The 14162-nt window shown below is 36.1% G+C and overlaps 1 protein-coding gene across 1 annotated transcript in view; it reads left to right on the forward strand.

The window, feature by feature from the left end:
• Window positions 1-14162, forward strand: part of RYR2 (ryanodine receptor 2) — a 386078-nt gene that overhangs the window by 246986 nt on the left and 124930 nt on the right. Inside the window, exons 29-39 of the mRNA XM_053937433.1 lie at window positions 693-867; window positions 5934-6142; window positions 7036-7388; window positions 7617-7731; window positions 8592-8752; window positions 9334-9493; window positions 9639-9725; window positions 10444-10670; window positions 11579-12377; window positions 12869-13069; window positions 13201-13306. Coding sequence (XP_053793408.1) covers window positions 693-867; window positions 5934-6142; window positions 7036-7388; window positions 7617-7731; window positions 8592-8752; window positions 9334-9493; window positions 9639-9725; window positions 10444-10670; window positions 11579-12377; window positions 12869-13069; window positions 13201-13306 — 2593 coding nt within the window. The remainder of the gene's footprint in view (window positions 1-692; window positions 868-5933; window positions 6143-7035; window positions 7389-7616; window positions 7732-8591; window positions 8753-9333; window positions 9494-9638; window positions 9726-10443; window positions 10671-11578; window positions 12378-12868; window positions 13070-13200; window positions 13307-14162) is intronic.

Here is a 14162-nt window from a genome sequence, read left to right on the forward strand (position 1 = left end):
GTTCTTAACAGAGGTTAATTTTTTTGAACTCCAGTCCAAGACCCTGTTGAAAGCCTTTGCAGTCTTTGACTTGAAAGTCAGTCAGAGGAATCATTAATCATGCCCAGAGCTACTCTGAAATCTATCAGAAACCCAGTGCTTGTCTCATTCACAGATAGTTCTATTCCTTACAAAATCTGATATGAGAAAAAGATTAATTTTTTTTGCACAAAATATTTTAAGAATTATACTTAAGGAAACAATACAGACTGTTTGCAAGTAATGAATTTTTAGGCTGCTAAAGTAAATAAAAACAATTGCTTAAAAAGGGTTTGTGGAGTAGTTATTAAACATTGTAATTGATAGCATATTATTGCGATTAAGTCTTTCATGGAGCTTCAGCAGAAAACTAAACCATAGTTTAGTTTCAACTTTTTACTAAAATGTTGAAATAGCAATTTTCCCTGTCAGCTCTCTTAGCAATGTTTTATAATGCTGATGTGAGGGGTGAGGGAAAGAAGTTAATTGTTGGATTTCCATATTCAGAGTCAGCTTGGAGTACTCACAGACACAGTTTTGGAATGATATTCTGTGAAAGTGTTAATTTTAATGCCATCTTAATTGAGGCAGTTAATTATTAGTTCTACCCTTGAAGATGAGAAGAACACATACATTGTTACTATTTTTCTTTTAAATGCTTCTAATTATTTCAGGCACAGCGGTGGCATCAAGGTAATGAGCATTTTGGCCGCTCTTGGTTGGCAGGAGATGTTGTTGGATGTATGGTTGACATGAATGAGCACACTATGATGTTCACCTTAAATGGTGAAATCCTGCTTGATGACTCAGGCTCAGAACTTGCGTTCAAGGACTTCGAGGTTGCTGACGGTAAGTACTGTAATACATTATGCTGTTAACTTGCTATTTCCTGGTTTTTGCTTTGACTTCACTTTAATGTGTTTCTTTTGTGTTTCATCTCCCCATTCTCATCCCTGACCCTGCCTCCCCTGACTTGTCCTTTTTCTATTTGATTAGTATTAGCCTTTTGGAAAGGGAGTTTGCTGGGTGTGACAATGCGGAAGGGGTTTTTCTGTAGTGATCTTTGTGGCTGTCTTTTGTTGTGAGACCCTTTAACTGTTTTTCAGGGATGTGTCTGAAGAGGCAGATTCATGACTTTTAATATTTCATCCTCACTGCAGTAGATCACCATATGATGTAATAGAATTATTACAGAATGTATCATAGAATGGTTTGAGTTGGAAGGGACCTTTTAAGAGCACCTAGTCCACTCCCCTGCCATGGGGTGGGGGGGCAAGGATATCAGATTTTATCTAGATTAAGTACTGAAATAATACCAAGTGTCTGTCCAATTACTGAGAAACTGGTAGCGAGTTTAAGCCATCTTTAATGTTTTGTTTTAGCACTGGGAGGAGAAATGACACCTGATCCAGTCAGCTGATACAAAACTATCTGTTGTAGATTGGGTTGGTTTAGTCAGGGATTTTATTAATGTTAGTTAGGTTGGTTCCTTGTATCCCTATTTTCCCTCACAGTGGTTTGCTCCAAGTTGTTTACCACAGGAGCTCCTGCCACTCTTACCTGTTAATCTCACTTCTCCCAGTTTTCTCCTTACATGGTTCTGTCAGTCAAGGTTTGTTCACTCCCGGGCAAGTGTCAATCTTGTAACCACTCCTTGCTTCTTCATGAAAGTTGTGCATCAATCACCCTACCTTTGCACTTCTATTTGTCCCAGAATGCTGTACCCACCTCTGTTATGTTACCATAGGTTGTTATAATTTATGTCACTCCCCTGTTTGTCCTCATAGGGCGAGCCAGGTTTCCATCCCTGTCCGCTCTCCCCCTACTTAATCTGTTGCAAGTTCTTTGTCTGTTGCCATTTTGCTTTGCATTGCACTGAGGGCGATTGGCTCTGACCGCGCATGGGGGAATAAAAGTTCTCAGGCTCGCAAGCAAAGCATCCTTCTCTCATCCATTCGCTTCCTCTCAGTGTGAAGCTACCGAAGCTGCGTTACCCATGCCGGGGCATTCCGCTCCATCAGGGAGGCAGACGCCATAACCCTGGAGTGCCCGCACACGTGGGAGCTACGGCCTCTCAAAGGCAGTGCTAGCCGGAGCTTTTACTCTGCTTGAGGTCGTAGCAGGCAACTGCTGCAACTATCCTCCAAAATATTCTGTTTAATTCTAAACCAGCAGATTGAGCTTTGTGTTCATTGTAGGGTTCTTGGTGCAGGTTTCAGCATCCACAAGCAGGTACTAGTTTATTGTCAAGACATAACTTATGAGATTGCTAAAGATGGCAAAGATTATGAGGGTCTGTCAGGTGGCAGATTGATTCTGTACCAAAGAAGTACTTTTGTTTATAAAATTAATCATATATCTGTGTGCAGATAGAAACAGAAAAGGGGTAAGAAATTGCATTAAGTAAGTTAACTGCCTAAAACTTCTGAACTATGGTAATGTTAAAAAAAATTAAGCTTTAAGCTTTCATTACTTACATATATTCTGCCATAAGTATTACACATCTATTTAACAATACAGCTGTAGCTGGGAGATAAAGTTAAATTTTTTGAACAATAAGATTTCTACATGCTACTGTTGGGTTACTCATCCCTACCCTATTCCCATGGGAAATATGAATTTCATACTTCTTAATTAGGCATTTCCCTCTTTGAATTTTAACCGCTTTATTTTCATCTGGATTTCAGAGTATTTTACTTTCAGGAGCACTTTGGGAGATTTTTTTTTTTCTTCCTCTGACATACATTAGGAATCAGAAATATTTTTATTTGGGAATGTGCTGATTGATCTTATATTTACTAACTCCAAAGCTATATTTGAAATTATTATGGGTGTTTAATACACAAATATTGGAGGCAAAAGGAGAGGGGAAGGGAAGACAACTGATTATGAGTGTATATGTGCAAACACACATATGAAATACCCAAAATAAATTTATGGAGGTTTTTTTTCATGTTTCTCTTTTTGGAAGGCTGGCTTTATTGGCTCTTGCTTAACAACATTGCTCTCTTTTATTGGCTCTTGCTTAACAACACTGAGACCTTTCTGCAGGTCACTTCAATCAGTGAATCATGTGCATATTGTATTGCTGCAAAAAGGGACCTTCCTCTTTAGAAAACAGTTAAAATTTCTGGTGTAGCCATACAGTAAATCAGTCCTGTAGATTAAATTTACTTAGGAACAATGAAAAGGGGATATGGTGCTTTGCCAGTTTAGTAATACAGCTTTTGCTGCATGTTAGGTTGTAATACCAACAAGAAGAGCTCTTTGGGATTATGGCAGATGAATTTAAGAGGTATCATCTCAGTAGTGAAATTTATAAACATAATGACATCTTATTATGCATTTGTAGCAGATAAATTTAACTGTAGATACAAACAGGTACACAGGTACACAACCCAAATGTTATATTTGTCAAATTGTGATTTCTGTGAGCAGGAACTGTTTGTAGTGTTTGACAGATTGAATCAGGAGGTTCATGTTGCATTCTTGAAAGTAGGGAACATTATGGAAAGTGTTGCTGTCCTGTGCTTTTGCTATGTGTGGAAGACAGTGCTAGAGGGTTACTTTTCTTGTAGTAGTGTTTAAGTCTTTTTACTTGTTTTGCTATTTCATATAGAGAAATAAAAGTTGCTCCATAGCCCAGTTATGTATCTGGAGGTTAGCAGCCAGGTTAGGGGTAAATAATCTTTTTCTGTAGCCTCCAATTTGCTAGGGTTACATGGGATCTGTGAATAATATTTAAAATGGCTGGATACCCATTCAAAGATGGCTATTGAAATTAATTTTTATTCTGTAGAAAGATATGTAGCTGTCTTAACAGCACACCCCCTGTAAGATGAGATGCTCTGTCTTTACTATGATTAGAAGAGCCCTAAAACACCTAAGTAACAACTGAATCATTGACAAATCGATGCAGAATTTCACCAGAGATAGAAGTAGGGTTTCCATGGTCAGGACTGGGACTGGTGTTTATATTCCATTTACACAGAGCCACAGTTAAGTTACAATTACGTGCAGGAATCAGCTACATCTACAGTGCCTTCTGTTATCAGTGAGAACTGTATTCGTGAGAGGGACTGTCATCTTGATTTCACTTTGCCTCCATTGGCAAGTTTCACGGGACACACTACATTGAGTGAAAACATCAATGGCAGCTTTACCTGTATAGGAGTTTTTCCCATGTTTCTTTTCTTTCAGGGAATCTTACAAATACTCATTTACATTTTATTACATTTTATTTGTTTTTGTGTGTGTTTGAGGTACTTGCTTCATGTCTAATCTATCTGGAAGGTTTGGGGGTTTTTTTGAAACCACAGAAAAATGTGGTGGTAAAAGAACTACCATTTTTCAGGTGATGAGATGAGAATTTTAAGGTTATTGAAACAATTTTCATTTTGACTTTGCTTAGCAACTTTTGCAACAGCTTGTGGATTCCTTTAACTCAACAGTGAGCCTACTAAGTTCTCCCTACTAGAGCTGCTAGGCTTTATCATGGCACATATGTCTATATGCAAATGTGATTTTCCTAGTTATGTGTTGTTTATGTTCTGTTTAGTCCTGGAAACTACTTGCATTATTGTCCATCACTGGGTTTGCACTAGCAGAATTGGCATTTATCGTGTCATCTATTATAGCTGTTTTATCTGAGGTGTTGATACCTGGTGATTTAAGAGCCGAGCTGTGAAGATAAAAATCTGGACTTCAATTTATGGCAAATTGCGTTACGTCATTAAATTTGTCGTGTCTAATATAAATACACATGACAACCACTCTTGTGTATATGTAGTAAAATCTTCAAAAAGTGGTACTGAAGGCTGATCATTTATCTGATGGACAGTAATTCCTGTAGATGGTGCTCTGGAGTTTGCTTTGTCTATGAAGAACAAACATAATTAATAGATATTCTGCTCTTTTTTTTAATCTGGGCAGCCTAAAGAAAAGTGAGGAACTACTTTGTATTTTGTCCTTATATTTTTCAATACCTGTTATATTCACATGAATCAGAAGCACTGAACAGAGCTTCATATTTCTTGTTGATAAAAAAAGAAAACATTTTGTTAATAACTAGGTCAAATGAATCTGCATAGTAGTTTGTAGCTGTGGAAATAGAAAAGCAGGATGAAAAGAAATAGAAGGAATAAAAGATTTTCTTAGGTTTTTAGACAGTGAAGCTGAAATCAAGAAAAAAAAAAAAAAAAAGGAAAATGTGCCTGCAGAATGGCTGTATGGGGAAAGTGCCCTTGCCCATTATGGGGAATCAGGAAAGAAAAAAAAAATTAGTAAAAAGAAGTCACAAGTGTATTCCCTGTGCTAGTGAAACAGTAAGATGCATACAAATGTAACGCTGATTCAAAAGATAAAACAGAAAACACAATCCCAAACCAAAATACCTTAATTTTCATGAAGCTATGGTGTCATATTGTCAGTTCTCATTTTCCAGAACCAGAGATTTCTGAATTTTTAGAAGAAATCTATGACATGCACTTTGTGCATATTTGTAGGTTTTTTCCACTATTATAGCTGCATGGACAAGCCCTGTATTACTTTTGAAGTAAGATTCTCTCAAAATACAATGAATAATGACATTTTAGGAGGAATACCAAAAATAGTGAGACTTAAAGTAAAATTGTCAATACCCTACCATCTCAGCAGAGAGATTAACCAAGAGCTGGCAATCAGAGTCTGTGGAGTAGGTTGAGTGTTGCCTAAAAATATCCATGACTATTAGAAGGCTTTTATTTCCAGAGAAATGTTTAAGATTCATTACTTGGTAACATGCAAGATGTGATGTGCTGTTGATGATTGCTTACCTTTATAATCTTTGCTCTTAGGGGTTTTTTTTCCACAAATTGTTGAGCAGTTCACCGATATTCATTATGCACAACCCACGTGTTCTTTCATCTTGTTTTAAGGATTTCTACCTGTGTGCAGCCTGGGCCCATCTCAAGTGGGAAGAATGAACTTTGGAAAAGATGTCAGCACTCTGAAATATTTCACTATATGTGGCTTACAGGAAGGGTATGAACCCTTTGCTGTTAATACAAACAGAGACATCACCATTTGGCTGAGTAAAAGGCTTCCTCAGTTTCTACCAGTGCCACAAAACCATGAACATATTGAGGTTTGTGATCCTAGTGTTCCTAGACACTTGAGTATGTTTTAGTTATGTTTCTACTTTTGTACTTCCAAATAAGATTTTAATGTGATATGTTGACCCAATTCTGAATGAACCTTACACCTGTTAAAAATTTCTTACATTCAGTAGGGTTACAAAGAATGTAATTGATTGGTAGTTTTTCTTTCTACAAAACCTGTGACGTGTGTTAACGTGATGATCTGAGAGACAAATTATACAAGAGGTCCTCATTAACAGCTCCTTGTGCAGTGAGAGCTGTGTAAGCAACTTCTGGAAACTGGGCATTTTAAAATAACAGATAACCGTGTGTTCTAGTGCACACACTTTTTGATTTTTCCATAGCTAATTGGTTTTGATTGTAATAAATATTTATTAGCCAATTGTGTCAGCACTTAAATCCCAGTCAGTTGTGCATCTTGATGGAACTGAATTCATGCCTTGTAAGTTTGCCCTGAAATCCTGAAATGATATAATAAGAGCTCTTTTTCAGCTTGAAAAAGAGCTCTTCTTCAGCTTGGTGTGTGGTATTTAAGAAACAGTTTGTTCTTTCATATGTACATGAATGATTTTTATTCCTTGGTCTGTGTTGTTCTGGGCAGAGTTAGATTTATGTTGCAAAGAGTTGTGGTAAGAGGCATAATTTCTTTGTGACTCTTTTTAAAATTTATTTTAGCAGTGGAGCAACAAAACCCATCCACTTCTCATAGTATTTATTTCCCTTTAAAATGGCAGCACATGATTGCAATGCATTAGACTGCTGACACCATGCTGTTGCTAGTTTTGAAAGTCATATATGCTTATTGTGGAAATAGAAGTTGAATATTTGCATGGCAGAAAAAGCATCAGCTTAAAAAAAACTGCATCTTTATGTTTCATAGGTGATGAGAATTGATGGCACCATAGACAGCTGCCCCTGCCTGAAGGTCACACAGAAGTCCTTTGGTTCACAGAACAGTAAAACAGATGTCATGTTTTTTCGATTAAGTATGCCCATTGAATGTGCTGAGGTGTTCTCCAGATCAGCTGCAGGAGGGTTACCAGGCTCTGGTCTTTTTGGCCCAAAAAATGACTTGGAAGATTATGATGCTGATTCTGATTTTGAGGTTCTAATGAAAACTGCTCATGGTCATCTAGTTCCTGACCGGACAGAAAGAGAAAAAGATGGCACAAAACCAGAGCTGAATAACCACAAAGATTATGTTCAAGAAAAGCCCTCACGTCTTAAGCAAAGGTTAGTAGCTTACTACTGTTTCCCACCCTTACCCCTTCTGCTTCTCAAAGTAGAGGAAAATGTCACTAATGTCTGACAAACCAGTCAAGTAACTTTTGAGTATACAGTTTAAGGTCAGAATTAATTTAAAGGCTTTTAAAAATAAGCTTGTTTCTTTCTCTTTTCTGAATAATTTGCCTTTGTGATTGTGCTTTTAGTAGATATTTTAATTTTAATTTTTTATTGCAGATTTATGCTCAGGAAGGCAAAGCCGGATTATAGCATGAGTCACTCTGCACGGCTTACTGAGGATGTGCTAGCAGATGATAGGGATGACTATGATTATTTGATGCAAACTTCCACGGTATTGTAATATAGGATTGATGTTTTAGCTATTTGGGGTTTTTTAGTTGTTTGGTTTTGTTTTTTTGAATACTTACATGTTTTGTTTTATTGTACGAGTTTCAGAAACAGTCTAATTTTCAATTTAAATGCCTGTGATAGTTCTGAACTTCTATCTAAGTGGAGACTGTTTTGTTTCTTTTATTTTGATTGTCAGACTAAAACCGTTTCCAAGTGAAAACTATAAACAGTTTTAATCCATATTTGAAACTACTGTTGATAACACTACATTAAAGAGGAAGATTAAACAGTTTTAGAATAATGGAATAAATTGGAAAAGGTACATTAAACTAGTAGGTCAGTGTTCAGGACCATTTGAAAACATCTCTGCTAATTCTTCAGAACATTTATTTAATGGAATTCCAGTGAAAGTTTTTTGCAGGTTTTTTAGATCTTGCTCTGACAAGATCAGCTCTATAAGTACTCATTCCTCAATGTTCAAAAGAAAACAAACACTCTTCTGGATGTGTTCTTCTCTTTCTAAAAGATACTAGATAGTAGAAACTGAGTCACCTGTAGTATAAAAATTATAGTTGCTGTAGCAATACAGCTTACAATGCTATGAAGCAGAAGCCTTCACTACAAGATTATAAGCTACATATTTAATCTTATCTGTCTTTTTGTTTTAAAATGCATATTTTATTGGCATTATTTTGGTTTGTGTTTATAGTCTTTGTTGCTTTGCTTGTGATTTGCACTTGAACAAGCCTATGCTACTTTTAAAGAGATGATATGTTTTCAGATTTAGAGCAGTAAATTAATTCTGAATCAAACTGATACACTGGGGAACAAACACTAACATTTGATAATGTTTATTAACAGTACTTCTATTCTGTGAGAATATTTCCTGGTCAAGAACCTGCTAATGTCTGGGTGGGCTGGATTACATCAGACTTTCACCAGTATGATACAAGCTTTGACTTGGACAGAGTGCGTACTGTCACAGTTACACTGGGAGACGAAAAAGGGAAGGTTCATGAGAGGTTGGTTACAATTTGTTTAAAAAGACCTATATTGTACAATTTATAGAGGTGTAAATCCACTCCATTTAATGTAATTGGATTGATGCAGAAAAAATAATTAAAACAGCTGTAGTAGGAAAAAGTGTTAATTTAATTGTTACCTGCTCTTGCTTGTGAAGAAATAGTGGACTAATGGTCTAGTCAAATCAATAGTCACTGAAAAGTAAAATAGTGCAGCTTTCTAAATAGTTTGAAATTATGATCCTGTAAATATTGACTTGCAAGGCCAAAATCTGTACATGAGCACACTCAGCACTATGCGTACCAGAAGCTTTTGTTATGGTTGACATTAAATGATTTAAAACTTTGACTTGCAAAGTCAGTTTCGTCTTTGGTATTTTGCAAACAATTTGAAGTTTTTCATATGTTGTCATCTTTTCAGTTATGATGTCAATGTTTCATTGAATTTCGGCAGTGGTTAGGATGTGATCCATTGTTTCCGGCCACAAGGCCCTGTATGTTTGGAGCCATGCAGGTTGTTCTTAGTATGTGGCAGAAATTTTGCACACCATTCATAAATTAATTTATCTTTTGATATTCAGTATAAAACGCAGCAACTGCTATATGGTGTGCGCAGGAGAGAGCTTGAGCCCTGGACAAGGACGTAATAATAATGGTCTGGAGATTGGTTGCTTGGTTGATGCTGCCAGTGGCCTGCTGACCTTCACAGCTAATGGCAAGGAACTAGGCACGTACTATCAGGTGAGTATTTTTTGATGATGTATTGCAGCAAGAAGGGGGAAAATGGAATGCTTAGCCTGCATCATTAGAGGCTTTTGTACAAGATTGCAGAGGAAAAAGTAATCGTCATTGTTATGGCAGTAATTTTTCCCTTTGTTTGATCTAGGTTGAACCAAGTACAAAGTTGTTTCCTGCTGTATTTGCTCAAGCTACAAGCCCCAATGTTTTCCAGTTTGAATTGGGAAGAATAAAGGTAAATAATGCTGGGTTTCTGCTGGGTTTTGTGCAGGTTTAGGACTAACAAATCATATAAAAAAAAGTTTATTGTATTTTTGCCATTTATTTCCTGTGATGTGTTCTTGGTATTTAGGACATTTCTATGATTCCAAGTGTTTGCACTAATGCTATTTTTAGTCTTAACTGAGTTTTAAATACTTATGAATTTAAAATACAGTACATTGAATAAAAATGATTGAAAGTGATCAGAATTTTCTGAGTCTTGTCTTTCATTGTGAAACAAAATCACTTGGGTTGGGAAAGCAAATCTCTTAGTTTTACAGACAGAATGGATGGCTGGTGTATCTGAAGAATTTGGTTAGAGTTTTAAAATAATTTTTAAAATACATTAAGATAGAGCACAAGAAAACTGAGCTGAATTTTTCTACCTTACTTTGGATACTTGGATGTCTAAGAAATCAGAAGAGGTAAAAGAAAAGTGGAGTCCAAGGAAGTAACCACATTTGGCAGTCAAGTTTATGTTTCAAATTTGGCTGTTCTTAAAAAAACAAGTATGGAAAATATCGTCTTCCTGCTAATCTTCCAACAGTTGCTAGCTTGTTTTAAAAACTAGTGAAAATGCTGATTTCCTGTTTTACTCTACTTTGCTATATGTTGAGTATATTTCTGGAAAAGAAATGCAGTGTTTGGTAAAGATGAGGAAACTGATTGTCTCTTCCATTGGAATTTTCCAGAATGTAATGCCGTTATCTGCTGGATTATTCAAAAGTGAACACAAAAACCCAGTCTCTCAGTGCCCCCCACGCCTCCATGTCCAGTTTCTGACTCATGTGCTTTGGAGCAGAGTGCCAAACCACTTCTTGAAGGTGGATGTGTCTCGGATCAGTGAACGTCAAGGCTGGATGATACAGTGCCTGAATCCTTTGCAGTTCATGGCCCTTCATATTCCTGAGGAAAACAGGTTGATGTTTGTTTTGTACTGTATAAGAATTATGTTGGGATTATGGACACAGTAATGTAATTCCATCTATGTAAGAAAGGCCCAAGGTCTTCTCTGTGTTTATAAGACAAGTATAGACCGTATGTTTTGATTTAACTAATATTAAAAATTATAAAAATTTCCAGTGTTCTAAAATCTCCCTTCTTTTACTCTGTTTCCAGCCTCTCCCAATTTCTCTCCAAACATGTTAATAGTATATGCAGATTTGCAAAGAAAATGAAAGAAACTCTGCTTGTAAATTATTAATCTGTAAAATAAGCAAAAATCTGGTTATGTAGAGATTTTTCAAGATTTGTGACCAATCTAATTATTCCATTTCCTTAATTTTCCTAAGTATAATTAAAACAATTGAAGAATTTAACTCTGTGATTTCCATGTTATCCAAATATCTGAGCATTTTGCCAGTGCCTAAACTGAAAATGAAGTCACCAAGAACCCCGACACTGAATCCTCTTCAAATGTACTGGTTAGTCTGTTCCAACTTTGCACCCCCAGATTTAAAACCAGTAAATGATATAAATATCGTAACCCAACTGCTTTTAAAACCCTTATTTTCAGTTGCGTGAATTCTTGTTTGTAGTATGGAAAAATATTCTGTGTTAAGTAAATAATTTGCATTTTTTTTTCCCGCTGAAAGTAGTTTAAGAAATGATTTTAGGAGTGACTTGAATAAATTTGAGATTAAATTTTGTTATTAGTCTTGATTATTACATTGACAGTGTTTCTCACATGAAAGCTGAAATGTGGAAAAAAAACCCATCCCTGGAACAGATATTGTGCTGATGTTATCCTTAGGGAGAAGTTTGAATCCCTTAAAATGACACTTTTGCATATGTGATTTACTATGCTGTTTTTTTTTTTCTCCACAGAACAATTGATATTTTAGAGCTGACAGAACAAGAGGAATTGCTGAAATTTCACTACCACACCCTCCGATTGTATTCAGCTGTTTGTGCTTTAGGCAACAACCGAGTGGCCCATGCTCTGTGTAGCCACGTAGATGAATCTCAGCTTCTCTATGCTATTGAGAATAAATACATGCCAGGATTATTACGTGCAGGATATTATGACTTACTCATTGACATCCATCTCAATACCTATGCAACTGCCAGGCTGATGATGAATAATGAATTTATAGTTCCAATGACAGATGAGACCAAGAGTATTACTTTGTTTCCTGATGAAAACAAAAAACATGGCCTTCCTGGTATAGGACTTAGCACTTCATTAAGGCCAAGAATGCAGTTTTCCTCTCCAAGTTTTGTGAGCATTAGCAGTGAATGCTTTCAGTTCAGTCCTGAATTCCCTCTGGAAATTTTGAAGGCCAAAACCATAGAGATGCTGACTGAAGCTGTTCAGGAGGGAAGCCTCCATGTCAGAGATCCAGTTGGAGGTTCTACAGAATTTCTGTTTGTTCCTCTCATCAAGCTCTTTTATACCCTCCTAATTATGGGAATCTTCCACAATGAGGATCTGAAACACATCCTGCAGTTGATTGAGCCCCGAGTTTTCAAAGAAGCAATGAGCCAGGAGGATGAAATTGATTTCTCAGAGAAGGAGTTCAGTTCAGATGAGCTCAAGTCAGAAGGAGAGGAAGAAACCAGAGGAGAGCAAATGCCAAAGGAAGGACTCCTTCAGATGAAACTTCCAGAACCTGTTAAGTTACAGGTAAAAATACTGTCTTGATAGTGGTTGTCCCTGTTTTATTCATGTGGTAATTTGTCTTTTGAGGAATAAAGCATTTTGAAATTTTTTTTTTAGTTAAATAGAGAGATAATTTCCTTACAGAAAACTAGAAGATTTAATATCTTTCTGATGATATGAACTTGCTCACCATAGATCAAGCAACTATGGTTTAATTAAAAAGAATTACTTGCTTGATGCCATCAGTAGTGAATTCCTGATTTCTATGGATCCAAACAGAAAAGAAATTCCCTAGAAGAAAGGGGTAAATCCATTCTCCTGTAGCTTTAGTTGTGTCTGAGGCGCATTAATCCCTTGCAGATGCCAGATATTCCTGGTGTAAGATTGCTTTTCATGTAGTAAATAACTTTATTTGATAGTAACTGTTGCTGTAGGAAATCCATCCTTATTGCATAATATGCAGAAGATATTTCTTAGCTTGCCAACTCATGTCTCTTACAATATTGTTTTCTCAGATGTGTCACCTACTCCAGTACCTGTGTGATTGCCAAGTGCGACACCGAATAGAAGCCATTGTAGCATTTTCTGATGATTTTGTGGCCAAGCTTCAAGAGAATCAGCGCTTCCGGTACAATGAAGTGATGCAGGCCTTGAACATGTCTGCTGCCCTGACAGCTAGGAAAACAAAAGAATTTCGATCCCCTCCTCAAGAACAGGTACAACTTACAGTGGACAGTTCCTTTCTTGTTGCACTTTATTTGCTTTTTATGTTGCAGAGTTCTGTTTGATTAGAAAGTTTTTCCTTTTGGAGATCAGTGCAATTTGTCTTTTCTTTGTATTCTCTAAGATTAACATGCTGCTGAACTTTAAAGATGATAAAAATGATTGTCCTTGCCCTGAAGAAATTCGGGATCAACTCTTGGATTTCCATGAAGACTTAATGACACACTGTGGTAAGTCTTGTTACTGAATATTTTTTACTTTTTAAATTTTATTAGCTTAGAAGCAAATTTTATAAGTAATTTTATGTATGAAACATCAACTGAATAGTCTGTAAATAACACTGTGCAAATTCTAAATATTATCCAATAAAAATAATTAGCTTTTAGTAAAAACCAAGGAAATATTCCTATCCTTATCTGGTTAAACTAGAAGGGATTGCTATATGTTTTGTTTCATAAGCATCTGTTTTGCAGGCTGACAAACTCAGTTCCTTCATTCTCTCCTTATGGAGTAAGCAGTCCAGACTTGGGTCATTGTTCAATGCTTTCCAGCTTTTCAATATTTTTCTTGTTTGGTAACAGGAAATGCAGATGAAATAAATAATTTAGGTAAACATTTGAAAAGAAAACAAGCTTTATATTTTGATTCTTTCAATTTTTTCTTTACTTATTTTCTGTCATTCTCCTCTATTAAAATTACTTAACATGGAATTGTATCTAATGGAAAAAAAATCAGACAACTAGAACCAGCTGCAATAAATTGAGAAGAATGATGCTAAGTCATGAAGAAACATCCTATAAAATTCAAGACTGCTAAAGAACTCTCCACAAAACGCTTAACTTCAGAACTTATTTTGGAAACTAAAAATCCAGAAAATGGTTGAATGATATTTTTACTTGGACTTAGTGTGAGTAATAGGTACAGGTCAGGATTTTGAATTCCTCTGCAATGTTTGCATGAATCAATAAATTTAAGAGAAATGAGCTGATAGGAATCCCATAAAGTTCAGCACTGGAAAGTATAAACACCTGGGAAGGAATAACTCCTGTAGCAAGGACAGGATAGGAACCAAATTAGAAAGTAGCT

This window comes from Vidua chalybeata, chromosome 3 (assembly GCF_026979565.1).
Source record: "Vidua chalybeata isolate OUT-0048 chromosome 3, bVidCha1 merged haplotype, whole genome shotgun sequence".
NCBI lineage: Eukaryota > Metazoa > Chordata > Aves > Passeriformes > Viduidae > Vidua > Vidua chalybeata.